This window comes from Carassius auratus, chromosome 45 (assembly GCF_003368295.1).
Source record: "Carassius auratus strain Wakin chromosome 45, ASM336829v1, whole genome shotgun sequence".
Classification (NCBI taxonomy): Eukaryota; Metazoa; Chordata; class Actinopteri; order Cypriniformes; family Cyprinidae; genus Carassius; species Carassius auratus.
Genome location: NC_039287.1, coordinates 8,456,819 through 8,470,151, shown reverse-complemented (window position 1 = coordinate 8,470,151; position 13,333 = coordinate 8,456,819). Strand labels below are relative to the sequence as shown.

Genomic DNA, 13,333 nt, shown 5'->3' with positions numbered 1-13,333 from the left:
ATAACCTTTTTCGTCAACCCTGTTACCGTCAACCCTGTAACCATTCCAGGGTAAGAGGGTTGACCCAAGTACGCTTTTGTGTGTCTTACCCATGTTGTATACACAAGAAGGGTTAAATCAAGGGCAACTGGACTAGGTACGTCCATATTTGAAGCTATTGCCTCTCATCCAAGGGGTTTCTTCATTTCTAAATGACTGATGGGGAGTGCCAGGCATTTAACCTCTGTGGGGTTGTCACCCCTGAGCCAACCCTTCTTGGATAACTATGACCTGGATGACTGAGAATTTTAACAGACATACTTTTCTTACAAATAGTATACATAATATACATGTTTTTACAGTTTTTATCCCTAAAAATCATGTTTTTTTATTAATTCTACTGATAGATTGGTTTAAATATGTTGAGGTTACTGATCTATACTGATACACACAAGTGCATTGGGTTTTATAAATGTGCTTTATAAATCAAAAGTCATTATTTTTTTTATTATGAGAAGTCAATAAATTAACAAGCTTTTCAGTTTGCATTTGGGATACTCTCCATACATGCACTCCATCCAAATAGTTTGAAAAAGTTTTCTTGTCAAAAAATAAATCAAGCTTGTGTGACTTGTATGATTATTTGATGGCATGTGAACTACTTACATTTACAGTATGCTACACAATCATAAATAATCAGGGCTGGGGTGTAACGAATGTAAAATACAAAATATGAGTAACTGTATTTCGTTAAAATTACATTTTAAATAAGGGTTAATCAGATTACAGTAACATCTGAAAACTATTTTAGATTACCAGTGATTACTTTTATTTTGATGTAATTTATTAATTTAATATTTAAGTTTGGGGATTTCAAACAATACCGCGACTGATTTTTTCCCGTTACAAGCACATAACGACACAAACATTCTCCTAGAAATCACACTATGCATTCAGTCAACAGATCCATACGAAGCATGCATAAAATAAAGGTTTATGAAGTCAAACAATAGCTTTATGTGGTTTACAGATGAACTTCTTTATTCATTCGAAATGTTCAGTATCATCTTTGGCTCGGTAATGCAAATTCACGATCCAATTCGTGAACAGATGATTCTTATTCGTGAATCTTTTAAAATAATAATTTCCTTTATTTATTTATTTAATGAAACCAGTGTGGAAACCAATGCTTCACTAACGGGATAGATCTGGGTCAGGGTATATTCTGGCAAACCGTTTACCAATCAAGTTTCTCAATTGGCAAAGCAAACTGTGGTACACGCCACTACCAACACCGAATGGGTAAATCTGTGTTTTCTCAGCACAATATCATAGAAAGTATGAGGTTTGAGAAGGAGAAGGCGGGGCAACAGTTAAAACATTTTAAAGGGACACTGAGTAGGAATTACTCCCATCTAGTGGTGAAATTGTATTTTGCATTCAAACTAATTTTGCTCTCCAGCGCCTCGCTTTTTCAAATGCGCATTGCATCTACGGTAGGCGATATGTACCAAAAAGCTTTGACAGGATGTATTCTAATAGCACTTCGTCGAGTTTTCCTTCAGGTGAACAGGTGTGTTATTTCAAACAAACTGCAACATGAAAACTAACAAACGAATGTTACAGTATGAATTACTGACTGTGGAAAACATGAAATATTGTAATTAGTAGTTATGTCTAATTTATTCGTTATATTTTCTGAATTATATGCATTGTTAGATATAAAAAAAATATTATAATATAGACTGTAACACTGACTTACCTGTCGAGAAGAAAACTGGCCACTTCAGCGTCTCTTTTGAAATCTTTATCCAGCATTAGCTCTTTCCACCTAGAAAAAGCTTCCCCGACATTAACTCTTGTTTTCTGTAATCTACGGTCACGTTTCCTTTTACGTTCTATTTTTGACTGTTTTGGCGACGATGTTTTCTTCTCCTGTGGCGCGGCATATGTATGGTCCATAATAAGAATGCAATCCAGACTTTTAAACTTGCCGGTGCAGTTTCAAGCGCCTCTCACTGCTCTGCACCTGCGTTTCTGGCTCTGACCGAAAACGCGTTGTGGAAACGCGTTGGCTTAGTACTTTTTGTCCCTCTCTGCTATTATAGTTTTGCAAGATGGCGGAACTACATGGAAGCCTCCGTCGACCTACCCGTCCCATGTATATAAAGATAATAAATTCTTCATTTACAAGGATTAGTTTAAACATTGGCATAGGTATTTGTACACCATTGAGGGCATATTTATGAATAAAAATATTGATTTTAGATAATAAAATACCTAAAAAGTTACTTATTGTCCCTTTAAAGTTAAAGTTCATGCAAACAGATAAGTTTCGGTTTTTCATCATTTTTATGCTAAAATATCTCAATAGAGCCGTCTACATAATATGCTGATTAGTCATGTTGAATTAAAGGTTTATGAATGTCCAATTAAGACTCCATTACAACCATAATTGTAACTCAAACAAGCAGTATAATCAATACGGTAGCTGTTGTCAACCCTGTAACTGATGTGTCAACCCTGTTACTTGTATAATATTCTAATATAACTTAAAAAATGTAAATAAAAATGTAATCAATTAATTGTAAATGTTTAGTAAGAGAGGCTAATAATCCACTCAAAATTGAATTGAGGTGTTTAATTTTTGTTTCCATACATTTTTCTTAAAACAGAAGATGCTGGGAGAGTGTAATTTGGAAATGAACGTATTCATCCCCTTAAAAAAATAAAACTTTCAATATTCTCAATTCACAAACACTCTTAATGTAACAAGGGGGAGTATATCTTCCACAGTATATCAGATTTGTTCTATACATGTATTTAAAACCTTTTCAAAAAGTAATTAATATGTTGGTAACAGGGTTGACCAAAAACACACATTTAAATTAGTTAAATGAAAAAAATGAAAAAAATAAGATAGCCTGAGATGGCACGGCACATTTTCCTGAGAGGTAAGGATCTACTTAATCCAAAAAGGGGCTTAAAGATTTTCAAAACAGAAATTTGAAAATCAAACATTAAAAGTGGGAAATGGCACGTTTTCGTATAATGACCCTTCTAAGAAAGATGAACTGGTTAATAAACTATCACAAATTCTTATATGAGCCTTGCATTTTAGGTTCTCCTCTTTAAACAAATTGCAATAAATTCCAAAAAATATGGTTAAGCCACAAAATTACGTTTGAGATTGAGTAGTGACATCTAATAAATAAGAGCTCAGCCTTACACACTTCCGTTTCCACAGCTTCACATCGCCATCTGGTGGTTTCAGGAAATGTGCTGTTTTGGAAGCCGTCCAGACGACACTAAAAATGAATGATCCGAGATCCGTTTTTGTCAGTTTTGAACATTCTCTACCATCCAGCTTATATATTACATTTGCCAACAAGAAAAAAAGACAGTTGAAAGATAATCTCAAGAGATATTGACTAATATTTATTTTGTGAATGTCAGTCCTACAAGTCAGCACAAGCAAGGAACTAATTGAGTGAAAAGTGGATTTCTTACTTTTTAACTGATTAAACTAAACATCTTTGATGTTTCTAAGATCTAAGTGCACAGTTATCTTTATACCTGCTTTAGATTATTTTTTCTGTAAATTCAAGGTTAAAAAAAATAAAGTTATAATGCAGCAAATCTTTCACATTTTTATATATGTCACGCATAAGCAGAATCCTTCAGGCCATCAGCCCGTTTCCAGGTTTTGTCATTAGAGGTGAAATAAGAGCCATCATAACAAAACCTCAGTGATCTCAACAATCTTATAAAGAGGAGAACAGATGAACAGTACGGGAAAAGACAGATGGTAACCCCTCTTTTCTATTCATCTAAGATGTTACATCACAGGTGGAGGTCTGCCTAGTCATGCTGATACATTTACAAAAGTCAGATTTGATATTATTTAAGGAACAAAATGTTACAAGCCTGAGTTGTTTCTATATCAGATTGGCACAGCAACTCACAGATATTATATAATAACCTGCAAATATAATATGTGGCTATAACATCTGAAAAAATGAATGATTTTTTTCAGCAAGGACATATTCATTTGATCAAAAGTGACAATAGAGACATTTATAATGTTAATTCAGCTTTGCCATTACGAGTCTAAATTATATTTTTAAATATATTTAGAAAACTGTTATTTTAAATTGTAATAATATTTCACAACAATAGCATTTTACTGTTATTTTGTATCAAATAAAAGCAGCTTTAGTGAGAATAAGAGACTTCATTTAAATAACATTAAATACATCTTAACAACCCCAAACTTTTGAACTGTATAGTGTACATTTTATTATTTTGACAAAATAATGCTTGTTCCTGAATTTAAGTATATACAATCTCAAAATCATTTGAAAGTAATTCCCATATTTTTTTCTATACAAGTGCAGTGAAAAATGAATTTTTGTTTACCAGTGTCTGTCATTTTCATTCCAATAAAAACTAAAGAAGTCTGTATATCTTTAGACTTTTTTGGTTAGATTATTTTTACATATATTGAAATAGAAGTTATCAGTCTAAAAGTGACTCTTGAAAGAGTAACTATTATTATTTTTGTTTTTATTGAAAGACTTGCACAACCCAAATAACGGTAAAACTGGTTGGTGAATTTTTGTGGCTGTCTGAATCTGAGTCCTAATGTCGGCTATTTGCTCAGTTTTCCCCAACAGTTCAGCAGCTTTTTATTTGAACTCTGGTAAGATTTGTCATCTGTGACACATTCTTCAAGGAATGGCATTGCATTTTTTTCTCTTAACTTCAGCTCAGAGTTATTTTAGAACTAAAAAGAGTTTGATAGTATATATATATATATATATATATATATATATATATATATATATATATATATATATATATATATATATATATATATATATATATATATATATATATATATATATATGGCTGTCTGCTGGCTGTGCGCTGCTTCATTCAAATTCATTTCAGTTCAGTTCAGTTCAGAAATCTTCCTGCATTCATATTATCAGTCAACACCAGTAGATCCTTACAAGATGTAGTTTAATAACAATATTCACTGTTCTATTTAAGTCCATTTAGTGGTTTGGCTGAACTTCACTATCTTAACTGTATATTTATTATAACTGAGTTACAGTAAGTGAATCTTGGTGAAAGATTATTCATAATTTATTAATTTGTCTTTATTTACTTTCAAATGGGATCTGTATGATACCAACCTAAAAACCTCAAAGTGCTTATATGACAGTAGCTATATGTCACATTATACCAGCTTGATGGAACATTTCATGGCCTAATGATCACATCAGCACTGCCATAATAGTCGTCACCATTGTTAACACCTTTGAACTTAAGGTCATGTGATATGAAAGGATCTTACCATTAACAAAAATCAATTCTAACAAGATACCCACTGATGATTTAAGTGACAATACATTACAGTGATAATTATTAAGGCCTTTTGTTTGTGATATTTAATTTTTCTGAGAATATTTCTCCCTCAAGAAGGCAAATACTGAAACCTACTTAATGTATGTTTTTTGATGATTTTAAAGACATTTTAACCAAAGGCTTAAGCTTTTTCAATTTCTAATATAAAACAGTGGTTCTGAACTAGGGGCCAACTATAGGAGACCTTAGCAAGCCTCCAGAGGGGCTGCAGGATGACTTTGAAATAGGCCATTCCTACTGATAAAATATTATTGATATATGAAAATAATTAAACTCAAAAAAAATAAAAAATAATTTGGTGAGTCAAAAAGTTTAAGAATCACTGATTTAAAATGGGTGTTGGACTTCAATTTTATTTTGTGTGTGTGTGTGTACATATCAAAATATATCTTACATTATTATTATTTTTTTTATTTTTTTGTAAAGCATTAAATTAAGTTCGTTGAGAGTGTGCAATTCTGACTGGTGATTCATGGATAAACTACTGAAATGTTGTTTTTCAAAGCCGAGCAGTTCCATTAAGTCCCATCAGATGTCGCTTTACCCATCTCAGCATTTCAAGTTTGTATTTATTTGAAAGGTCCTTCCTTCCTTCTGAAATCTTCTTAAATTCCCGTTTCTTCCTGGTTGTGCATGGCAACGCTCTCGGATATATAACGTGGTTTAGGATGCATAGACAACTTTACACAATGTTATGGTGGGTGCTTACGAAATACTCGAGGTTTGACAGCGGTTGTATATGTTATAGGTTTTGTACGTGCTAAGTCCTTGTTTGCTAGCAGGTGATTAGCCTGGCTTGTTTGTTTAGCAACAAGCTATCTGGTGTGTTTTCATCACCTGCTTTGATATGCACATGTCAGTGTGAGCGTAGACTAATCTCTAGACTTGTCTTGTGCAATTTAGTCAAAGATTATTGACTGTTTGTCAAAATGTATTTGACTTAATTAGCTCGCCAGTGCTACCAAACCCTGAACTTAAACAGCAGCGTCACATCATTGGAGGCCTTATGCTCCGTCTGACAGATCTAGACATTTACCAGGAATATTAGATTGTTCATTTGAATCTTACTAGTTACGTTTGATAGAAACTGTTTATAGATTCGTCCTCTTCCTCTGACTCAGCGTAACGTGCTACGTGGTAAGACGTCCGCTTGAAAATTACAAAGAATCTCGTGTTTGTGGTAATGAATAATGCGATATTATTTGCATTAGCACGGCATGTCATAACTTGTCCATAATAATGTATACAGTATTGTCTGTTTAGGTTTTTATACAGCCCTTATGGACTGTTCTTATTCTAGCAAATAAAACGTTTTCTTAACGTTCGCATATGGTTCTCGTTTGGTTATTTTTGGAACCAAGTGATAACGTTCTAGGAACGTTTTGTGCATCTTATTTTTATTTATTTATTTAATGGCTAATTTTAGGTTTTATTTTAGAATGAAAACTAACACTCCCTGAAAGTTCAGGGAACCAATTTTTTTTGCTACTGTGCCAAACTGTATAACAATATCAAAATCTTTACATTTAAATATTTCGTGAAGATTAGTTGACTCGGTTTTTGTACTAGTTCGATTATAGAATGATTCCAGTCTCTAAAGAAGAGGCTACACAATGGAGGCTTTGAGCAAACAAACCGCAGCTGTTTTGCTTTAACATCATGCATCCTGTGCCAGATAATGTTTTGCTATTGTATTTTAGAGTCCCTGATTATGGCCACTGGAAGTCATGTTGGAAGTAATGCAGAAGTCCACAGGCTCAAGCAGGCCCAGCCCCATGATCTTCTCAAACGTATGCTTTGTTCTGGAGATGAGAGGAACATGAGGGAGGTGAGTAAGAGGAATTGTTTAAAATCAACAAATTGTTTGTAGTGTATGTGCTGGGTGGGATTAATAGGGGTTTTCCCCAGTATTTTAATGCTGTGATACACTACACAACTTTTATCCAGATTGTGTCAGATTCTAAGTGACGTGAAGTATATTCCAGGTTTTAGGAATGCTAGCTTTAACTGTTATCTCTTTTCAGGTGGATTATACACTTAAGGACGAAACCGATCAAGATAGGTATGTTTTTGGGCCATAGCAACTCAATGACCTTTTATATTATTCATTGCTTTGAAAAGCTGACTTGTAAAATGTCAGTTAGAAGATATAAGCAAGCATTATTCTCCATCCCACAGATTTCCAGTGGGCCGTTGTGTGCACAAATACAGCAAAGCGAAGCGAGCGGTGGTTAGCAAGAAGAAAACGCGTCACTCTGGGGTGGGAACAAGAGTATGTTGGAGATCGCCCTCCACAAGCAGGACATCTGACATGGCTAACAAAGAAAATGAACTGACCTGTGCTGATGACATGCAGGCTATTCCATACAGTGACAACTGTGGGTTCCCTGTGAGCTCAACAGACACCTCAAAAATGACAGGAGCTGGCTCCAAATACAGTGATTATTTCACTGAGGTGAGATATGCTGCATGTTAATGCTGATATTTTCCTGACTATGTTCTTGCCATACTAAGCTAAAACTTACCTGTGTTGATTGTAAAATCTTCAACCCCTCTATATCTGCAGTATCAGTCATGGCGAAGTGTGATCTATAATAAAATTCTATTATTTGTTGTACTAACTTTGTATTATTTGTACTATTTGTTTGTATAATTTCAGTTATCAAAGGAGCATGAAGTAATGACTCATGTGCTCTTTGGAAGAAATCTGAGACTGAACGTTGCTTTGACTCTTTGGCGGAAGAACGCAAGTGAACTAGTTGCATATTTGAACAGGTTAACAGTTTGAAATTTATCACTGCTATGTTCAAAGTGACACAAAATACACATGTATATGCACTACTTTTGTTGTTGTTGTTAAAATAAATTATTTTATTTAGCAAGGATGCATTAAAGGGATAGTTCACCCAAACATGAAAAATGTTCTTCCACACACACATCGTTTAGCTTCAGATGGTCTTTGTTAACCCCCTCACCCCCTTTTTTGGGCTTCAAAATCTCAACACCCATTCACTGCCATTATAAAGCTTGTTAATGCCAGGAAGTTTTTTAATATAATTCTGATTGTATTCATTTAAAAGAAGAAAGTCATATACAACTAGGATGTCTTGAGGGGTAAACGATGGGGTAATTTTCATTTTTGTGTGAACTATCGCTTTAAATCTATCTAGAGTCTCAGTAACCTGTCACACAAACACACACACACACACACACACACATGTGTATATATATATATATATATATATATATATATATATATATATATATATATATATGTATATATATAAAACTGCATCAAATTAGAATGATTTCTGAAGGTTGATATGGCTGAAAACTTAATAAATTACATTTTAAAATATATTAAAATAGAAAAGTTTTAAATTGTAATATTTCACAATGTTTCTGCTGAATTTCATATAAATTAAGCCATTGGTAATCAAAATGGACATCTTTTAAAAACATTGAATGGTAGTGTATTGCAGGCATTTGTAGATTTGCCTTTACAGCATGCTAAATTGCCATCTTTCTCATGTTTTTTGGCATAATGGATGCCTGCAATTCTACATTTTTATGGATAACATAATAACCAATTAACTTTTTTCCAGAATACAAGACACAGGGGTGCTTGTTGATTGTTTGCCTGTACTTACTAAAAGGTATAAAACCTATTTAAAGTCAACATTTGTTAACTTTTGCTAGACATGTTGTAGATTTAATATGTTGTTTCATACGTATTTCTCCCTCTATAGTCTTCAGGAAGAACAGCCGTGTCTTTCAATAGGCTGTTGTGTTGACCTCTTACCACAAGTGAAAACTATTCTTAACACTAAATACGAAGAGTAAGTATTTTGTCCTGTTTTTTTTTTTTGTTTTTTTTACTATTATTGTTGCTATTTATTTATTGTCATTCGACATTTTGCCCAAGTTTAAATGAATCTTTTAAATGGTTGAATGTTTTCCAGACACCTCATTGTAGCTTTACACTGGGTTCAATCTATCATTAAAAAATGGTGGTCTGAGCTCTCCACAAACAACAAAGGCTTGCGTGATGGCTTTTCAAATGACAGGTGCTTCATTTTTTATGTATATACAGAAATTAAATGACAGAACATTTTATTAATGTTTGCTGGAAGGTGTAACTGAAAGTGTTTGCATCCAGCAGGAATGTTCAGGCAATGAAGACGATGCTTCTTGAACTGTGGGAGGGGAAGAGACATTTATGTTCAGTTCCAGGAACTGTAGGAGAGACCGCAAAGGTGGAGTGTTTGGTCATTTTTTCTTTGCATTTGAAAAATTGCAACTGTTTACAAAAAAGTCTTACCTTGTCTTCTTGTCCTCTCTTCCACAGGTCATAGAATCATATGTGTCACAACTGCGCTGATGTATCATTGTAGCACACTATTGAAGATAACCACTACAAACTCTTGTTGCATTTAAGCTCTTTGATTGGCTTGGAGCTGGTGATTCTGAAGCCCAGTAGGCTGTGGTGGATTGTGGATAGATGAACTGAACAATTCAGACACTCCCAATTCTTCCTGCAGGCACTGAATGACTGCTTCACATTGAAGTGGACTTGCTTGGGGACACATAATCAACTCCATGAGACTCTCTGGAATCAGGCAACTCACTGAAGTGCCAAGCAGAAGTTTTAACTGTTGCACTTGTAGTGCTATGGTGTGAATCTGCTCAAGTGTATGTGATTGTAAGTGTACCTTTATGAGATGTTTTTTCTCTCTCTCTCTCTTTCTCAGTCATGCACTTGAATTGCAGGAGTTTTAAGTTATTAAGTGTGTTGTTGTCCATTGCCTGATCATGAATGGATATTTGAGTGTAATGTGTACATAGTAGTCGTCTTTTAATCAACTTTCAAATAAATTTACATAAACAAAGCTTTATGGTGTTTATTTGAATATTTGCATTGTGTATGTATGTAAAAAAAAAAGATTCAGACACAACCCCAATCAATAAAGGTATGACGTTGTCAGAAAATTGACTGATTGGTTTAATAGAGTTGCAGATTGTTTCATTTGCATTTGTGTTCCATTTGAACCACTACGACAAACTGAACACATTACTCAATAAATAAGTGTATGGATTTACTCGAACGAACTGGAGTATGTAAGTTATGCAGGCTGGAAGTGGACTAAAGTCCCCTTTTTAGCTGGATCGTCGTGATGTATTCGTAAAGAATTGGACTCCTCTCATTCGAAACCCCCGCCCATTTAAATAGACCTTCAACGATGATCACGTGGTGTAACAGATGTTCTTCCGGTGTCTGCGTTCGTTCGTTCCGAGTTCCGTTTACTTCCTTCAGTCCTATTCCTTTGGTCCAGGTTGACGCGTGGTGAAATATTGTACATTTGAAACGTCATATATATCGTGTGACAGAACACGATGCGACAAATGAAACGTCTGTTAGATGTATATGTGGCGTTGCAGGCGCTGTTTGCGTTGTCATGGTGCTTTACCGACGCAGATCCGGGGCCTGCAGTAGGTTCTCAGTCGAATGGAGAACGTTTCAAAATCGAAGGGCGAGCGATCGTTCCCGGAGTGAAAACACAGGACTGGGTCTCCACAGCCCGAATCCTGGTGGAAGGAGAGGAATATGTGGGTTTTGTCAAGTGAGTTGCCAGCAATGCTAACGTCAAAAAGAATGATGTAACGTAAATATTAATTTCGTGTTTGTCAGTTTTTCGATTTACTGCATAACGTTACTTGATCTCAATTATAATGATCTTGTTTTAAGCTTTCTCTTATATGAATAGGATTTCTAGAGTATTTGTGAAAAATGTGTTTGTATGTAATATCATTCCATTGCATTGCATTGTAATTCAGATTAGATGGCCAGTGGTTTCATTGCAAGCCTTTAAACGTTTTGCCAAGATGACAGAATTAACCACATCAGTTTCCCTCACAGGACTGATGGGAGCTTCGCTGTCAACGATGTGCCCTCTGGCTCATATGTGGTTGAAATCGTATCACCATCTTTCAGATTTGATCCTGTTCGAGTGGACATTACCTCCAAAGGGAAAATGAGGTGGCTTTTACTTTCCCAATTTATTCTACCTCCTTCTAACAATTATTTTTGTAAACATCTAAGTGAATCTCACAGTGTTGTTGAACCATAGGGCACGCTTGGTGAATTACATCAAAACCTCAGAAGTTCTCCGACAGCCGTACCCTCTTCAGATCAGATCCAGTGGTCCACACACGTACTTCATGAAGCGGGAAACATGGGGCTGGACTGATTTTCTCATGAACCCAATGGTAAAATCATATAATGGTTATTGTGTGTTTGATTCTTTCAGATTTATTGGGTTTTGCTTTAATTACTGGAGATTAAGCAGTCATTGTTATTTTTTTTATTTCCTCTACTTTAGATTAACTTGCTCTTTATAATAATATGACTTTAGCTATGACATAGGTGTTGTTGATGGTTTTTATTAGCTCTTGTGACTTGTCTTGTAAAATATTTTGTCGTCCTTAGGTCATGATGATGGTTCTTCCCTTATTAATCATCGTCCTGCTCCCAAAGGTGGTAAATACTAACGATCCTGAGATGAGAAAGGTAATAAAAAAAACATAGCATGTAGTACCTACAAGTAGGTACAGATATTTTCATCCAGTGTATATTGCTTTATTTATACAATTTCATATGTTTTTTTCCTGCAGGAAATGGAGCAATCTATGAATATGTTGAACCCTAACCCAGAATTGCCAGATGTTTCTGAATTCATGACAAAGTTGTTCTCAAAGGGCTCCAGTAAGGCTGGCGGTGGCAACAAAGGCAGCAGAAGTGTTGCTCTGAAGAGGAGGTAGTGCCGTGTATTTTGTCGGTTTTCTTTAACACTGTTTTACTGGTTTTCTTTTTATATGTATATATATGAACAGTTTCTTTTTCAACTGAAAAGCTTGACAAAGCAATACTGTGTTTGCACTGTACCACGTTTCCATGCTTAATTGTCTTCTTTGGATGCATTGTTAATAATCAGATAATTTTACTCATTGTAATGATACTCTGAAAACTATACAGACAATTTATTAATGGAGAAAACCAGTACAGATCGAGCAAGGCATGTATTCATCTTTTTTTTTTTTTAGAGCTTAACTAGGATGTTTAAACTTTAAATGTAGAATGAGTGAAAAATAAAGTACTTGATTGGTCAAGAGTCCTCTTCCAAGAGAAACAGTTTTGCTAAAACATTTCAATATCTTGTAATGCAATTAACGTGATGGTAGTCTATGCTTTTACTGCTTCTGTGCAAAAGATTCATCACACAGGTATGATTTCTTCTCGGAATTGAGGTCTATACAGTTTCACCTCAGTTATAACTTGAATAAAAGCAAAATAGTGATAAAATGCAACAGCTGCAGTACGGCTGTACTGATAAAGTCAGATTCAGAAGTTGGTACTCAGTGTATGCTTGTTTTACTCATTTTGTCACAAGAATTCTGGGATATTTTAAAGCACACTTGAGCTTAAGGGTCAAGATAGATAAAAAAATATATAACGAGGTTCCATTTTTTGCAGTGATAACATGTGTATTTCCAGACCAACCCATGGTGATCACATTGAGCCCAATTCTTCTTAATAACTACTTGAAATAAAGTTTTTTAGGTTATAATATTTAATATATCTTGTTGGGTTTGTACAAGACTGTGAATGAAGATGAGAAATGCAAAAGATTTAAGCTATGAAGTATAATCTTATTTAAATTGAATGAAAATAAACTGGTGGAAAATATCCGTTTTGCTTATTTGTCTACGGTTCTCAGCATGATGCTTGCATGGTAATATGTGTGGAGATCAACATTTAAAACACATTTCATGATAAGTGACTGGTAAACAGTTGCTAGTATATGAGTGGGTAGCTGTAGCTTTATTTTGACTCGAACCCCTTCCAAATCCAGACTGATGTTTC

At 34.6% G+C, this 13,333-nt stretch overlaps 2 protein-coding genes across 4 annotated transcripts; both read left to right on the top strand.

Moving 5' to 3' along the window:
• The first annotated feature begins 5,960 nt into the window (after positions 1-5,960).
• LOC113063124 (KATNB1-like protein 1) lies at positions 5,961-10,301 on the top strand. 3 transcript variants are annotated; one of them, XM_026233307.1, is made up of 10 exons: positions 5,961-6,109; positions 7,113-7,240; positions 7,437-7,474; positions 7,591-7,867; positions 8,072-8,187; positions 9,018-9,068; positions 9,162-9,251; positions 9,375-9,479; positions 9,575-9,668; positions 9,761-10,301. In XM_026233307.1, the coding sequence occupies exons 2-10, from the start codon at positions 7,124-7,126 to the stop codon at positions 9,791-9,793; spliced, it is 921 nt and encodes a 306-aa protein (XP_026089092.1). In that variant the 5' UTR covers positions 5,961-6,109; positions 7,113-7,123; the 3' UTR covers positions 9,794-10,301. The 3 variants fall into 3 exon arrangements, with proteins under 3 accessions (XP_026089092.1, XP_026089090.1, XP_026089091.1); XM_026233305.1 differs by having other exon boundaries at positions 9,572-9,668; XM_026233306.1 differs by lacking the exon at positions 5,961-6,109 and adding an exon at positions 6,163-6,549 and having other exon boundaries at positions 9,572-9,668.
• Positions 10,302-10,678: 377 nt separating this feature from the next.
• LOC113063125 (ER membrane protein complex subunit 7-like) lies at positions 10,679-13,156 on the top strand. The gene is made up of 5 exons (XM_026233308.1): positions 10,679-11,033; positions 11,330-11,449; positions 11,541-11,679; positions 11,900-11,980; positions 12,085-13,156. Exons 1-5 carry the CDS (start codon positions 10,807-10,809, stop codon positions 12,229-12,231), a joined length of 714 nt encoding a protein of 237 aa, XP_026089093.1. The 5' UTR covers positions 10,679-10,806; the 3' UTR covers positions 12,232-13,156.
• Positions 13,157-13,333: the final 177 nt, after the last annotated feature.

Excerpts from the sequence above, each read along its gene's own strand:
- LOC113063125 (XM_026233308.1), top strand. The coding sequence starts at position 10,807 with ATGCGACAAATGAAACGTCTGTTAGATGTATATGTGGCGTTGCAGGCG. Across the intron at positions 11,680-11,899 it reads ATTTTCTCATGAACCCAATG|GTCATGATGATGGTTCTTCC; the intron begins GTAAAATCATAT and ends TGTCGTCCTTAG. Across the intron at positions 11,981-12,084 it reads ACGATCCTGAGATGAGAAAG|GAAATGGAGCAATCTATGAA; the intron begins GTAATAAAAAAA and ends TTTTTCCTGCAG.
- LOC113063124 (XM_026233305.1), top strand. The coding sequence starts at position 7,124 with ATGGCCACTGGAAGTCATGTTGGAAGTAATGCAGAAGTCCACAGGCTC. Across the intron at positions 7,868-8,071 it reads ACAGTGATTATTTCACTGAG|TTATCAAAGGAGCATGAAGT; the intron begins GTGAGATATGCT and ends GTATAATTTCAG. Across the intron at positions 9,252-9,374 it reads CTTAACACTAAATACGAAGA|ACACCTCATTGTAGCTTTAC; the intron begins GTAAGTATTTTG and ends AATGTTTTCCAG.